A 16,554-nucleotide genomic window follows, 5' to 3' on the forward strand; every position below is an offset into this window, starting at 1 on the left:
TTTCAAACTGTCAAACTGCAAGAATTTTTCCACACACGTCCTGAAAAGCCTGATGTGCCTAAACTGGCTTTCAATGGAAATATTGCTGTTCTATAATTAGAAATGACAATAGACAACTCAAATAAAGCCACACTGCGAGTTCAGATCTTCAGACACAGACAATACCACTATATACAGCTGTGGTAGGTGGAAGTGTTGACTGATCCCTCAGGTCATTGTGTTTTCAATTCACTTCCAGCTAATTATGGCACAATGTTTTACATGCCAGGTAATGATGATGAAACTGCTGACAGAGTGAGACGACAGGACAGTGAAAACAAAGAAGAGAAGCTTATTGCCGCATGGAAACTTATTTTATTAAAGTTTCATTCCAACAGGTCATTTGTGTCAAAGCCTATATGAGGTAGCTACACAGTGTATCCCCTGGGAGTAATTATACAGTGGCATACTCATATCAAATCATTATTTCAGATTCATATGAAACTGTGGTAACCGTTTTAAAACATCACTGATGTTTATCTCTCATTGGGTTTTTGAAAAATCTAAAAGTTTTTAAACACATTATCTCTGATAAAATTATTTGATTCTAAAATATAGAAGAGATCAAACTCAACCAATTTAAACAATGACACTGGTAAATAGCTGGTAAACAGGCCGCTATTAAGGTTTAAAGAGTATAGTACAATCTTACAGCATACATAAAAAGTATTATTCATCGTTATTACAATACAGCTTTTCATTGAAAATATCATAGCTTCACTAATACCATATATATACAAGGAACATTCATTACTGGTCATTTAGCTGACGCTCCAGAGCGACTTACAGTGAACAAACTACAGGGATAGTCCCCCTGGAGCACCTTGCTCAGGGGTACAATGTTGGCAACCCTGGTATTGAACTCACCACCACCCACACCACATTCAAAAACTCGGTTCTTGCTTTATAACTCTTAAGCATGATCAAAAACACAAACTTGTCACAAACATTATAGCGATTATAATGTTGATTAGTATAATGATTATATATATTATACAGATACATTCAGTGCATTGGCGGTAAACATGTCCGTGACACCGGCATAGTTGGGGTTAACTCCACCAGTCTGGCGATCCAACCGAGTTACACACAGTTAGAGCAAATGTTCGGGAGCCACACAGCACACAGAAAGTTTATGAGACTCAGATTGGAGCTTCACAGGAGAATGAATACCCCATTAACAAATACATTCATTCGGTACTGCACAAATAAAGTAAAAATAATGGTATATTAGCTATAAGTATACGGTATGTATTAAAACTAGAAGGCACCTGAGTGCAAAACTGCTTCTTAACCCTTTTATCTGTGTAAAACACTTTTACAGTTGCTCATTTTGCAGCAGGAGTGCTTATAAGTTGCCTCTGTAAATGTGGTTTAGTACCACTCAGACTTTTTGATAGCAAACTTCAAGGAGCTACCTTTTAAAAGAGACAAGGATTAGAACTATTTTGATAATTGATAAACATTTTAACATTTAACATTTGATGGTTCCAGCTTTTTTTTAAGTGTGATGACATTCTTTTTTCCCTCATCTTATATTACACTTGGATATTTTAATATGTCGACTTGGGCTCGAGGGAACGGCGATGAGTATTTTTCACTATCATCCGATGTTTTACAAATCAAACGATTAATTAAATGAACCGATAAGAAAGGTTCAAGTGCAGCCCTCATCAAAAGGGTTGAAGAACAGATGCCAAATTAGGCCTTGAGCACAAAAAAGGGGGAGCTTCTTACGTGGTAGTTATTTTTCTTGGTTTAGTTATTTTAGCTATTTCATATCTGCAAAATAAGAATTGTGAATCGCCACCACCAGATTCACAAGTTGTTGAGATTTCTTGCTGACAGTCAAACTACCAGAAGCAAAGCTCCGTTGTTTGAGGTATTAACACAAGTCATGCCGTCAGTGTGAGTCCTGCTTAGTGTGCCTGTTCTCACGGCGGCAGATGAACACGAGTGCAGAGCTCCCTTCCTCGTTCCAGTCGGATCTGATCTTCATGTCTTTTTCTTCAGCAGGCGATTATCTGCCCTCATCAGAATTCACACCGGCTCCGGCTCCCCAGCAGATAGCTCAGGCCCACTGTCACATTCTTAAACATGAACCTATCTAAGGAGTACAAGTGCAGACTGGCTTCCTCCTTTTTCCTGAGGTAGGCTATACTGTGGAGCCCCCTTACAGATCTCACGTGAGGTCTGCAGGGAGAATGAGCTGACAGGAGTGTCTCTCCCCACCACCTGCAGCTGCAGGATGCCTTTGGCCTCCTCTTCGTCAATGCTATTGTAACACACGTCCATATACAAAACATAGGGTCCAGTGCAGTTGACGTAGATCTTGTCTTTCTTCTCGACAGCCAGATTCATCATATTGTTGCTTTTAACTCTACCAAACTGCAGTGTCATGTTTCCTGAGAGAACTAAAAGGTAAGTGTGAGACAGAGACAGGAAATGATAGAAAATGAGAAGAAATAAAAAGTTGACTCACAGCTTGTTTGGTTTCATTAATACAAGTGTTGAACGAAAAGATAAAGATTGGAAAATAACGGTATTTTTCTTACCTGGAACGGTGTAAAACTGTATGTGTACATTATCTTCAGAGGCCTGCTCTGCTCTTGGTGTTTGACTCTAGAAAACAAAAAGCACTTGTTTGTTTGATTCGATGATTAAGTGATGTGGTGTGAAAATAGGCAGGTTGACGGAAACTAGGGAAAGTCTCACAGCTGGATGATTAATAACTGTAGTGAGAGCACAGTTGCGAAGACCACACTGCCTAAATGTAGAACAGATGCAATAACCCTGCTGATATGTCCAGGCAGATTATCAGTCATCCAGGTCATAGGATATCTGGAGAACATTCCTGTTGTCTCTGACTTATAAAAAGGGACATTTCTGTAGCTGTGCTCTACCAGACTCCAGCTAACTTTTGATGGATTTAAATAAGACTTAAGATTAAGACTGAAAACCACCGGTGTAGGTGGCAATTCTGAAGACAAGTTTTTGTTCCATATGTTCATGGCGAAAGGTCCAATGAGATATTCTGTTTGAATATGAGCCCAACCAGTCCATCTCCAATTTAGTGATGCTCCTTAGATAAACAACCATCTTTTCTCTTATGGGGAAAAGAGGTTCAACACACTTTATGTTCCCAAATCAGTTGAGTTCAATACTTACTCAAACATCTACCTCAATAAAAGTAGAATAGCTACTCTCAATAAAGGACATACACAAGAAGAAACTACTTATTACAACATCAGCTCTTATAATAAAATTCCAGCCCTTTTATCAATTGATGAATTTGGATTTGACCAAAGTAAGCCTGTGTTTCAATTTCAAAACGCAGCCAAAATGCAGGATGTCCTTTGTGGTCATAGTCGCATTTTAAAATGACAAAAACATAACCCTATCTCCTGCACAACCCAGACAATACCACATAAACGGTATGAATGAAAGAAAGCTACACTCAGGGCGAAGTTTCCATACTAGGCTATGTACAAATAATTCCATTCATACGATGTCTGATAAAAGTCTGTCCGGGGAAAAACGTTTGTGTTTGACATTTAGAATCCACTAAGATAAATATTTCATCCACTAAAGCAATGGTTTTAGGAAGATCAATAAGTTTGGTTTAATTGCAAGTTTTAATTACCTTGTGCCCAAGTTGATGAAGTGGTCTGAACATAAATTTACACTGACCCTGTAGCTCTGATGTATAGGTTTTCATTATATACAGTATAGGGTAGAAAACAAAAAAATAATAATGTTCATGATAAACCAACAGTCTGCACATCAGCTCCTCTGCAGTCCACTCACAGCTTACTCACCTGAACGCCCCAGCAAAGGTATATCGTGACCACCAGGCACGCAGTCAACAGCACGTTCTGCACGGCGACGACCACAGCGAGCTTACTCGTGCGCCTGTCCCGGTGTACCACGCGGCCTCCAGCAGCATCCATCCTCCTCCGGTCCATCAGTGCTCTGAGCGTCCCGCAGAAGTGCAGCGAGTGAGCTTTTAAAACGCGAGTGGGCAATGTGAAAGGAGAGGCGTGACTGCAAAGAAACCGCTCGTGTTCAACTCTTTATTTTTGCCTGTGCGATTGTGTGGGTGGGGGGGTTGCGGCGCACATAAAGGCTCCATATGCGCAAGCTCGCAAACAAAGCGAGAGGCAGGAGTGAAACCAGCGCACAGGGAGCTGATTGGTTAACAGCCTGTGCTGCTGCACGGCGGCTTTCTGTGATGCTGCCACAAACAGACTGTAGGGAAACTTACCACATGACGGACACTTCAATCATGTTCCCATAATATTCATCAGTGGGTAGGGAGAGATGCGAACGTGTTGGGGAAGTTGAACCACAACTTATTTCTAAGAAACCAAAGTGGTCCACCATAACTTCATTAAAAAAAATTAAGAATAATTGTCACCACTCTATAATAGATCAAGTTGAAATAATGAATCTGTAGGATACTTAATAATAAAACAGCCAAGTTTGAGTCTCAGTCTTAAAAGCAGCAAACTGTTGAGCAGGGAAAATGTAACTACTTTTATACAATTAACTTTTATATTATGTAATAGTGCAGTGAGGCACAAATGAGCTTGGGCCCCTTATTAACACAACCCATCTGCTTGTTATACCTTTTCAATTTAGTTTACTTTAAGTCATAGTTTGGCTTATTTTGTCAAATACGCTCTTGCTGACAAGATTTACACTGCTGCTGACTCTTCTCATCCTTCTATCGCCATAAAGCACATTACAACTAGATTTGAAATAGGCCCTCTACATTTCTGTCTATAACGCACAACTAAAGAAATGAGCAGAAACTAATTGCCGTACATTGCACCAGCCATCGCTCCATCAGTGAACTGTTTGTGTTTCATCTGTATAAGTAGTTCTCCTTTAAGATCAAAGTGCTGCAAGAAATCCTCATCAATGCGAGTCAAGCTCAGTGAAAAGGAGGTTTTTTTTACACACACACACACACACACACACACACAGGGGTGTCAAGTTTACAATGACTGTATGATGCTTATTATAAACGGTGTCCATCCCAGGTGATATCTATAACATACATACATTATCCTAGAGGGACATCTAGTGTATGTGGTATGTAGTAATGAGTACCAAGTACTCTTGTGGTATATTTTAGCCCACTTTGCTCACTGCATCCCGATGGAGCAGGCACACAAATTGATTAAACGCAAGTATCAAAAATATTCAGAGACACAGAGACCAAAGACATTGATAAAGTCTGAATGTTGTGGTATGTGGATGTGTGGTATTGATGGCAGATATAGATACAAATAATTAGTTCTAAGTGTCAAATCAATCTGAATATATCAGTGTTGTCCCTGTGTAGAGGCACATTCAGTATCTACTGACATGACCTGGCATGCCCCGACATGATAAAAACTGTGGTTTGCATCAATGTTTCAATGTTTTGGTATGTGTTGCAAGTAAAACACCTGCTTAGTCTAAACGAAACAGGTGTCCTACATCCTCTGGCTTGGTGCACACATAAACAAAGAGGCTGGATGTGACTTCAAGACAAGCAGACAGCTGAGAGTGAACATCTGCGGAAAGGGGGGACCTGTAACATGGTTTCACAACTAAATTTCCCTTCTGTGGGTGAATCAAAAACAACAAAACTCACACTTGATCACTAACAGGGCTAACGAACACGATGAAGTAAATGTCAAGTGATAAGGATAAACGGCCGTGGTGAAAGATTATCTGAAACAGAAGCACAAACTTAAATGGGGAAATCCATCACCAGAATTATTGTAACACTTCACAGATCTGTTTACAGGACTCAAATATCCATTTAAAGAATGCTGAGTCAGAGGGATGAGGGTGAACGTAAAGATTGAGTTTGTGGGCGAACATAAGTTATTCGATTAATCATTAGCAGCCCACACACATAAAACACACAACTGAGGTTAAAAGTTTGGTTAAGTTAAAAATCAGGGAACATTCCGACATGCTGCTCACAGTTTAGTTTACTCACAGCCAGCTGTACAAAGATCAGAGCTTAAGACGACTGGATGTTACCCACTTCATCACAGGTGTGCAAACCACAACTGAAAAACCCCTCCCCATCTGAATCATCATCACCAATTTTGTTGTGTCGTGTGAAATCAGTGAGACAATGCACACAATTTGATGGCAACAATCTCAGGTAATGGCAACAAGTAAAATCGCACAGACACGACTGACACTTCCGTGACCGGCACCCAACGTTCAAGCTAAATGTAGGGTCCAAGAAGTGAAAAAAACCAAAACATGTTTACAGAAAATAGTCATAATGAATCAAATGTCAACTTAAAGAAGTGTGTTCCATGAATGACCTGTAACGCATCTCAGAACAAATCTGACTAAAATATAAATGAACAACTAAAAGTGACTCAAGTGAAAGTCCCTTCCAACATAAACGCACGCTGTACCACATCAAAGTAAATGTTTATTTTCATTTTGTGGTGAACACATGGAAAAAGAGATGACAGATAACCAGAAATAAATAGATCATAGTTTAATGCTGAAGATGAACCCACACACCCGCCCTCCGTATAACCTTACTTCAAGTCTGTCATGTCAGTAGCTTTTCTTATTTACGGCACAATATGGCGCTCTTCCATACACACACACACACCCCCACACACACTCGTAAACACACACACCTACCCACCCTTAAGTGTATTTAATATTATAATTCCCAAATGTATATTCTTTCATCTCATAATTCTATGTCACTACTTAGTTAAATATGTACACAATGATGAGGGAAGGGCTGAGTTTATCCTCTGTTCCTTCCAATCAAAGTTTCAATTCAAGGAAAACAAATGGATTTCATTTCCTGTTAATTCAACAGGAATCTATTTTCCAGTTTCTTGGTCTGTAAGCTTTAAACAGCCTGCAACACGTCTGTACAGTGTCTTTCATCGAGACGCAGGTGGCTAATTGTCACCTTCCCTCCATCTCTCCGAGCTTCATCCTCCTTAGTAGAATCCTAAGGAAAAGCTGGACTGGGAGGGAGAATTTGGCAAAGGAGCGTCGTCACAGCCAGGAGTAGAAGAAGGAGGGGTGCTTACAGCATGTGCCGTCCTATAGCGTACAACAGTCCTGAGAAAAAGTTTATATAGTTAAAAGTGACACCACGTTGAATGCAGCGATTCCTTTTAGGGAACCGCTACAGTCGGATCAGCGTGAAAAACATGGAAAGGACCAGTGGAGAAGAAATGCGCTGCCCCGTCCATCCATTTCCTCCCTCTGCTTCTCTTTAAGCCCAGGGCCCTCTCCTCTTCTCCTTCGCTTGTGAGGTTCAAGTCCTGGCTGTTCCTTTTCTTCGGTTTTCTCCTGTCCCTCGACTCTAAGGGTGCGGGAGGTTAATTCGGTCCTCTATTAGAGTGTTGTCGGGGCCTTGTGTCTCCATACACTGCTTGACAGTCGCTATGACTCCAGACAGACGCCTGTCCAGGGCTGCGAGGTGTGGCTCAGCCAGCACCGGGTGGATGGGGTCGAATGCCAAGCCCTGCCGCATAGCTGAACTCAGAGCTCCACTCCTCAGCAGGTTTAACCTGTTCCATGTTGAGACACGAACCCTGACGGAGAAAGGGGAGATGATATTATAGTAAAAATTTCTCAAAAATAAAGTATTGAGATCTGATATAATACTCACATGCAGCACTGATAGAGAGGTGCGAGGATACTTCGCTCATCCAGAGCTGCGTTCCCAAAGCTGCACACAGGAACAAAACCCAACATCAATTAAAAAACTAAAAGTATTAAAGTAAGGCAGCTGAAGCCAGAGGCCTGTCTGCAGAGCGGTTAGGAGAGGCCATCAAAATGCATTAGCCACACTCAACTGGCCGCTGTAGACGACTGCACACAGACTCTAAGACACGCTTTCAAATGTAACGCGTCTATGACACAGTCCTCTTAGCAAAGCCAACCAGAAGAGAGAGATTGCCTTTCTGTTGCCCGACCGGAGCGTGACTTTGTGTTTGTTACAACAGCAGTTTCCCTGTTATCTGTGCTCCGGTGTTATCGGTGAGGAGCCTTCAGGTTTAACATTAGGATGACAAACATCTGGTAAAACCATTAAATAGTATTTGAAAAAAACTTGTCAACTACCTTTCAAACTGATTTTGGGACAAGCTAAAAACATACAGCAGCCTCATCCTGCCAACTGTGATTAGTTCTTGAAAAATGTCAACATGTGAAACGGAAAATCTGCCACCGTTTGTTTGAATCATCAAAAACAAGATCAGTTCAAAGAGGGATTAACGGCTCAACGTCTTCACTTCACAGAACAGGCTGTTCACCATGAGTCAACTAAAAAGTACTTTCAGTAGCGAGATGGGCATTGTGAAATGTCAGAAAATGTCAAAACAGACAAATCTTTGTTGCTTTGAAATGCCGAAACATGTTGGTTGAATTATGTGAAATCTCTAGTAAACCAACTGATTGCATGTTTATTCTGTATTTCAGTACCAATATGTAAGTCTTTCACATTATGACTCGCCTCTTTGCGTTGTCGAGCAGGATGAGCATGCTGGCGCCGCCGTCATCCTGGAAGCTCTCGTAGTGATGCCGATCAGCGTTCCCAATGAGATAATCAAATACGGCCGTGTCGATGACATCCAGCAGCCTCGGCCCTGCATCATATGGAGGCATTTTCTTCACTGCCTCACAGTAACTCTCATCGTACTCCCACCTGGAGGATAAACAAACACACGAAACCATTAAAAATCAGATGAACATCTACCATGTTTACAATAAATGGTATGTCATACATGCAGACACACAGCTGTAAACCCCTGCCACGAGCATAAATACTCAAGCCCCACCGCTATCTGATTGGGTACAAGTTAAGTCCCGTATAGTGTGAACATATTAGTCATTTACAAAAATGCAGCGCAGTGACAACATTTCATACATCAGACATATATAACGCAGAACTGCCGATGCGCATTAAACCGGCGTTGTACCGGTTCATGAGTCAGCTGTCTTTCACTGTTAGTAGAGAATCCAGTGTGCAGTGTAGTTCATACACCTAACTGATCAGGAAGCCCATAACGTTATCGCCCTCTCGGTTATAGTTTTATCTCTCTCTGTCTCTCTAATTACTTCAACAATCTGATAACAAGAACAGGATCCCAATACAACACGTGCTACACAATGCTCACCTGACCTCAACAGTGTACGTGTGAGAGACAATTCCAGGTCTTGCTTATTTCTGTGATCTTATATCATATTTAACATTTGTGCACTTTGAAATACAATTGAAATTCTACAACAGGAAACATGTGATGACATTAGGAGCGCTCAGCAGGGAGCATTATTACCGTTATTACTGAGCTTAGCAAGGTGTTCCAGTTACAGTACATGGCAGCTTTCGCACATATTCAGCTTCATCTCAGCAGGTGCACTGTCAAAAGTCACTCCTCAGATATTCTGTAAAGTCAGCCTTTGCTCAATATTATATAGTGTATATATATATATATATATATATATATATATATGCTGATGAATGGTTCCACCGTATCCAAGTTAAAGCACCTCTGGGCAGAATAGTGCCCTGAAGATATCATTCACAATTGTATTGTGATGATAGTAATCTGAACAATGAGACCCTATATGACAATGATGTGCAGAACAAGAGGAGCCCGTGTCTACTTGACAGTAACAAAGACAGTCTTAGATTATATCAGAGACAACCCGATACAGACACATATATTTGTGTAGTCCCACAGCATCTTCATGCCATTTGTGCACAATAACAATGAGAGCAGCTGATCCACTAACTGTATGATGACATATTGCAATCGACAACTACTATAGAAATCCATTTGAATTTTAGCAACATAAATAGTTTTTGGAATAATAAATAAAAAACTTGAAATTACATACATGAAATAAAATCCCATGGAATCAGATAAATCTTTTTCAAAGTAAAATATATTTCAATGCTAGAAATTCAGCAATATTAAAATTTCACAATTAGGTTTTCAGTTGCTTCGGAGTTCAACACTATTACAGCTTTTATTTGTATTAACAGAACTATTCTCTCTGCTGCCCACAAGTTATGGAAATGTATGATGAACATCGCTAACCACTCATCAAATGATAAGATAACTGATTCAAGCATTCTCCGCCCTCACTCGTCAGTCGCCCTCCAACCCCACGAAGCATTTCTTAGAATAAGTGTGTCATTGTTTTTTAAGATCAGGCAAGTAAAGGTCAGCCTATTTAATATCTTTAAGATAAAATACCATCCCTGTGGAAAACCTGTTGACGCTCAGCATCAGTACAACATTTCCATTTGCTTCCGATAAACATAAATAATCACAATTCAATAAAAGTCATAGGATTCTCGCTTTTTAAACACCCACCTGGCCAGTTTCCCCTCTCTGTATGTGCGTCCCCAGGGGTGTCTGTGTTTCTGCAATGGCCAGACGTCTGGCAGCCAAAGGGTTAACGAACCCTCCATAATCTCCCCCTCTGCACACGCTGGCTCGCTCTCCCGACAGTAATAACACTTCCCATAGAAACATGTGTTATTACCTGGAGAGGAGAGAGAGAGAGAGAGAGAGAGAGAGAGAGAGAGAGAGAGAGAGAGAGAGAGAGAGAGAGAGAGAGAGAGAGAGAGAGAGAGAGAGAGAGAGAGAGAGAGAGAGAGAGAGAGAGAGAAGGTACAGATTAATAAATCCACTTGACCCTGACGTCTGAGCGATACAAACACGGCTGTGTAAGGAGGTTCTTTGAGAGAAGTCGATAGCAAAGTGAAGACGTGAAATTTGAAAAGTGAATAAACAACTTTGACCCAAGACTCATAGAAAGAAGCATTTTCACCACCAAGGTCAAATTCAAGTAATGTTTTGGGCATGTTCAAGCTTTCCCAGCACACTGTGGTAAATTATAAAAGTAATGCAATTACAATTTCAAGCAGTCTCAATCACTTTATTCAAAATCCAAGCATGTTTCAAACCTTGAAAAATACTGACTTCATCTCTACTAATGTCAAGGTCCGAGTTCACTGTTAACCTACAACATGGTTCAGCTTCTGTTGAATTTTTAAATGTCCTGTTTCAACATTGTAAGCAGCAAAAACTAAAAATTCAATCCACTTCCATTGTGGGTTTTTTGATTTTCTAAATCTCATTATCATAGAACTAAAAACCTGGACACCTAAAGCATGTAGGAGTATTGTATAAAGTGAAGCAACCTGTTGTACTCTCTTTATTAAACACTTCTGTTGAGGATGAAATGACACATTTCTGCCTATGCCACTGTGAAAGTGGGTGGCGTTCTGGCTACCCTCTGTAAACCACAATTGTAAAGGTCGTTACAGCAATGAGTCATGTTCAATACTGATTGGCGGTAAGTGACAGCTATAAACATAAGGCAACTTACAGAACATAAAACATGCGAGTGGCCTGAACAGCTGGTCAATCAGTAACAAAAGAAAATCTACTACGTGCCAAACAGAAACCCACAATGCCGCAGATATATACCAACATGGGCCACCAAACAAAAAGATGAGAAGTGATTGAACATCATCACAAAACAATTCTTCATGCTAGAATGTGGATCCGCATTGGTGTACGACCGGATCCGGTTGTGCAGGTTTTACACGTCTGCTTACTTATGTTGGTGAGTACAGAAGGGGTGTGGAGTCATAAAGAAGTGATGCAACCTGAATCCACTGTAACCTTCTCCTGATCTCTGCTTGATGGTAGCGGCTCGGGCTTCATTAGCTGCTACTAGCATAACACCTTAATCGCAAATAGAACCGCCTGCGGTCAAGTTGCATTGTCGGTAATATAATTAATTAATAAAAGAAATTGACGGAAATTTGGATAAAACCCTTTATCAGGGTATATGTAATCCTATATTCCAATATCGATACGTGTCATGATATAGTACATTTTATCTACAACGAAGTGAGAAACTTTTCATGGATAAAGTATTTTTTAGCAACTTGTTGATTTGCAACATTTTCCATAACGGCCAAATACACCCAGAGATATTTAAGCAGTACAGTAGCTACCACGGTATACACGTGATAGAAAAACATCAGCTTGTAGACACATTAACCCAAAATTAAATCATCAGGGTTATTATCTCACACTTTTAAAAAGCTCTTTCAAAGCCACATTAGACATTATACAACTGTTTTCACAGGTTGAGCAGTATTTAAGTCCCTGGGACTGATAAACTGACCTTTATGTGTAACACTGCTGGAGTTCCCCTTTGACTAAGGTATTTCTTACTGCAGGGATATAGTATTAGCTTGCAACACATTTGTATCCATGTATCTTTGAAAGAAAACATACAAGAAGAGTAATACAACCTCTTAAAATATTCCTGGCATGAAAAGATAATTTATTGTTTAATAGGCTATATCAAGTGTACGATGCAACGCCCTCGCTAAACAGGACTAGGCAGGTTATATCTTCTTCTAGTGTGCTGACAGAGAGCTCGAAAAGAAAGAGAGCGAGAGTTAATGACCGAGTGAGAAACTGAGATAAGAATGTGAAAGAAAGCTGAAAGATGAGTCAAAAGAAAAGGAAATGGTTCACGCAATAACACCACTACATCACTCTGGTATGTCTGAAAACACTCACTTCATACTAGAAAGTTAATTATGAAGTGTGAGAGAAGACAAAAGAGTGGACAGATCCTCACCCTGCATGAGGAAGGTGCTCAGCAGCTGGTCTGTGGCCACAGGTTTAATCTCTGTTCGCACGTTGACGTATCTCCCGACCACTAGAGGTGCTCTCCTGAACCCCAGGATCCTGCAGAGAGGACGGAGATACCAGAACATTATTACACAGAAGTTCTGATCCAATAACAGATCAACGAGGTTAAAAGTGAGACACTTCGATAATAATGTTTGCACACCTGTCCAGGTGAAAAGCAGCCACCTCTGCGTTGTGCCTGTCATAGCCTGCATATGGCTCGCCTTCGACAACAGTAGTCTCTGTTATATCTATGGAATAGTAGAAAGGACACAAATAAGAAAGCTGAATCACTCTTTAAGGAATACTTCACCCCCAAAAGTATCATTTATATCTCCATTACTCACCCTGTGTTACCTTGAATTCTTAAGGAAAACTTAATTTTTCTCGCATGTATCTGCGGTGAACGAAGAATCCAAAAACTGAGAACATTCTTGATAAATTGAAGTAAATGGGGGCTGGTTTTTCTAAACTCTTAGAAACACTTCTGCATTAAAAGTGCATTCTACGTATCTATGCGAGTACTGTTGATACCGGAAGTTAATTTTCGGATTCTTCGTTCACCGTGGAGGCATGGGAGAAAAACAAAGTTTTCTTCTAGTGAGTACTTGATAAAGAAATGGTAATTTTGTTGGTAATAAATTCCTTTAATCATGAAATATTAGTGTGTAATTGCATTATTAACCAATCTGACCTCTTGGGTTTGAAGACAACTTTCTGTCCACTGTCCAGCACCAGCAGGGCTTTGAGCTGCGTGCCCTTATAGCCCACATCTGCCCGTTCTACCCTGGCACTGCTGAGGGAGGTGAGCACAGCAGCCAGCTCTGGGGTCTCCTCGGGATACACCTCTCTCGGGCCCTACCCACTGGCTTGCTATCTCCCACGGAGACTGAAGGGTGTGGGTAAGGCGAGCTCCCCGGGACAGAGGAAGGCCAGCTTCCATCTGTTAGAGGTGGCCGATAATAACACAGTGTGTAATGATATTGATATACACGTCTGCCAAAAGCTGAGCAGCACTTCAGAGTGTGACTGTACACTAGCTATATCCAATTAATGTAATGTGCATCCTACTTTATTATTCTCTCAAATTAAAGCACTGATGTTTTTATATACTTTTTAAACGAGACTGAAAATGAAAATGACTGGCACTCTGACCTTGCGAAACGCTTTCAGGTCCCGTCGGCTGGACGCAGTACCCTCGCCTCCATCCAGCAGGAAGATCTTGGCCAGGCCCAGCAGGAGGAGCACGGCACACAGCACCACCATGCGCTGTTTGAGCTTCATCTCCACACCGACCTACCCCGACCCCCTCCTCACCCGACGCTCTGTGTGTCCCCCGCAGCGAATCCCCCTCACCCCTGATGCATTGCTCCTGTAACTCCCTGTCGCCCGCCAAACCAGCCTGCACCGTCAGACAAACTATTCTGAAGGACGGGAGCTGATGTTCTCTTGTACTACAATCTGAGCAAACAGGCTGAGGGAGGGAAGAGGAGCGGACACAGACGAGAACCAGGAAAGGGAAGAGAGGGAGAGCAGAAAAATGTACCGTCAATAATATGTGCAGAGAAAACTGATCGATTTGCTGCCCCTCTTTCTTGTTTCGCCTCTGGGCAGAGAATGACCCAGTACTGCAGCAGAGCTGAAGCTTGTCCAGGATATGTAACTACATCAGGAAGTCACAGTCTGCTCTATGTAAATGTGAGCAAAACAAGCACGGTGTGTATAATGAACAGCAAAGTGTACTTTGGCTGATAACTGAAGTGCTGTTATAGGCTGGGCTGTGATACAGCTGTGGGGCCACATTTACAGCATGCATACCTCCCCGTTTCTGGTAGCCAATACAGTCCCTCCCTCTACAACACTGGATCTGGGGAAAGAAGGAACTCTGTCTCTTTATAGACCCTGTCTGTTTCTAGTGAGCATGAGATGGCCAGGTAGTCCTGCTGTGGTGCAGAGGGGGTCAGATGAGGTGCAGGACCCAGCACAGCCCCTCTTGTCTTGACGGTCTAAACCTTGCAAAAGAGAAATTAACCCTCTAATTACAAAGCTTCATGTTTAATTCACCTGCCTGCTACAGCTAAACACAGTGACAAAATGAGCTGAAACATGTCAGCTTGTATTCACGGCAGTAAAAATGTATACAACTGCCACGTCCAACTGGCAGTTAATCGACTCTGCTGTCGTTAATTAGCGCCAAACGAACCCAGAGCAACGTTATCAAAACTGTGACAAAACGACACCAAGCAAGACATTAACAGGCTAAAATATTATCAATGACGGTTCAGCTGGTTTTGACACAGCTCAAGCCGAAACAGGTTTGGCCACGCAGGCAATCGTTACTTCAACACAATCGGTCTTTCATAATGTTGCTGCCCTTTTTTAACACCACTGAGGAAACGGTTGGTCAACGCCAAAAATAAAATAAAAACCACTTAAAACGTCTCAATGATACTCTATTTAGATGCTTTCTAAGATGATTATTCCGGCGTTACATGTCTTACCAGGTCACCGTATCTGCAACAAAAATGATCACATCTATCAAGACGGTGCTAGCTGCTTAGCAAGCCACTGCACACCTTGCTGTATAGGTTAGCTAAAGCTGCCAGCTAGCTAACGTTACAGTACGTCGTCAGTTGTTTTTACTGGCTGCCGACCAAGCCACTTACCTTATCGCCATATGACGTTCACCGTATACAAAGTAGCTTCCAATTGTCTGTGAAGTCCTGCAATATTGTATAATATTTTTATCAATTGTCCTACCGCTAAAAGTCACGGAGGTTTATCATTTACTCACTCCCCCCCGGTAGAGCTCCCTCTCCTCCGCCCTTTTCCTTCGAATCCTTCTCCGGCTTGCCGTGTCCACTTCCGAAACACTTCCTCCTCCTGCAGGAGCTCGCGGCCGCCACCAGGTGGCAGTGCTGCACCGTTAGCTTCATACAGCATATAACGAGAAGCACATACCCCACATGTCTGTGTGTGTTCGTCGTGTTATTTTAATGTCCTCAAATTCTACATCTGTTAAGTGTCTTTCTCTCACTGTGTTATGTTTTAATTGTGCTGCTAAGTCTGTTATTACTTTATCCTTAATTTCTCTCATTTGTGTTTAGCTTGCCGATTGTTTTCATGTCTTAAATTGTCTGTACTTTACTGTAGGCCTATCTTGATGTTCTATGTTCAGGACCCCAACACACAATGTAAGTTATTGGTCTATTAGTATTAGTATTTAAGAATATATAATGGTTATAGATTGAAAAATAACCAGATAGATTGCTACTTCAAATTATTTCACGTAATTTTCTTCCTTGGGATTTTGTTAGCCGGTTCAAGAATCTAGATTTTTTTTGGCAATATTTTGTTAAAATTATAAAAGGAGCAATACTATTAAAGAAATGAAGCCGGCTCTGCAGGAGAAATCCTTTCAGGCGACTTTCACCACAGTTCCACTCGCTCTCAGTCAACCCTACTGCTCTGCAACAACTCAAACAGCTGCTTCAAAAAAGGTTGGAACTGATTGTATATACAAATAGTATTGAACCATGTAATACACTCAAAAGCACACTCCACTCATGTTTACCCCCCCCCCCCCCCCTTCCACAGCTAAACAGTCACACACGATCTTCAACAGAACAATGAGCCTGAAACAAATGTGTGGAGTAAAAAAGGGCAGAGTGTTTATTGGTTCTCAGTCTTCACACCAGGCAGCGCATCACTCAGCAGGGAGGTCACAGCGCTCGCCAGTCATGAGACGGGCAGACAGAGACAGACACACACAGAGCCAGGTAAG

At 41.5% G+C, this 16,554-nt stretch overlaps 1 protein-coding gene and 1 long non-coding RNA gene across 2 annotated transcripts; both read right to left on the bottom strand.

Annotated features, from left to right (window-relative positions):
* Window positions 1–342: 342 nt before the first annotated feature.
* LOC115007291 (uncharacterized) lies at window positions 343–3,987 on the bottom strand. The gene is made up of 3 exons (XR_003832168.1): window positions 3,858–3,987; window positions 2,595–2,661; window positions 343–2,453 (listed from the first exon to the last, which is right to left on the bottom strand). It is a non-coding gene; the product is annotated as an uncharacterized LOC115007291 (long non-coding RNA).
* A 2,485-nt stretch (window positions 3,988–6,472) lies between these two features.
* On the bottom strand, window positions 6,473–15,626 carry fam20b (FAM20B glycosaminoglycan xylosylkinase). Its single transcript, XM_029429279.1, is given in 12 exon segments — window positions 6,473–7,628; window positions 7,706–7,765; window positions 8,552–8,743; window positions 10,422–10,593; window positions 12,718–12,827; window positions 12,934–13,004; window positions 13,006–13,021; window positions 13,465–13,628; window positions 13,630–13,713; window positions 13,926–14,244; window positions 14,589–14,782; window positions 15,437–15,626. Coding segments are annotated over 10 exon segments (1,230 nt in total). The 5' UTR covers window positions 14,055–14,244; window positions 14,589–14,782; window positions 15,437–15,626; the 3' UTR covers window positions 6,473–7,396.
* Between the last annotated feature and the right edge of the window lie 928 nt (window positions 15,627–16,554).

The sequence above is a fragment of the Cottoperca gobio genome, chromosome 4 (genome assembly GCF_900634415.1).
Source record: "Cottoperca gobio chromosome 4, fCotGob3.1, whole genome shotgun sequence".
Taxonomy (NCBI): Eukaryota; Metazoa; Chordata; class Actinopteri; order Perciformes; family Bovichtidae; genus Cottoperca; species Cottoperca gobio.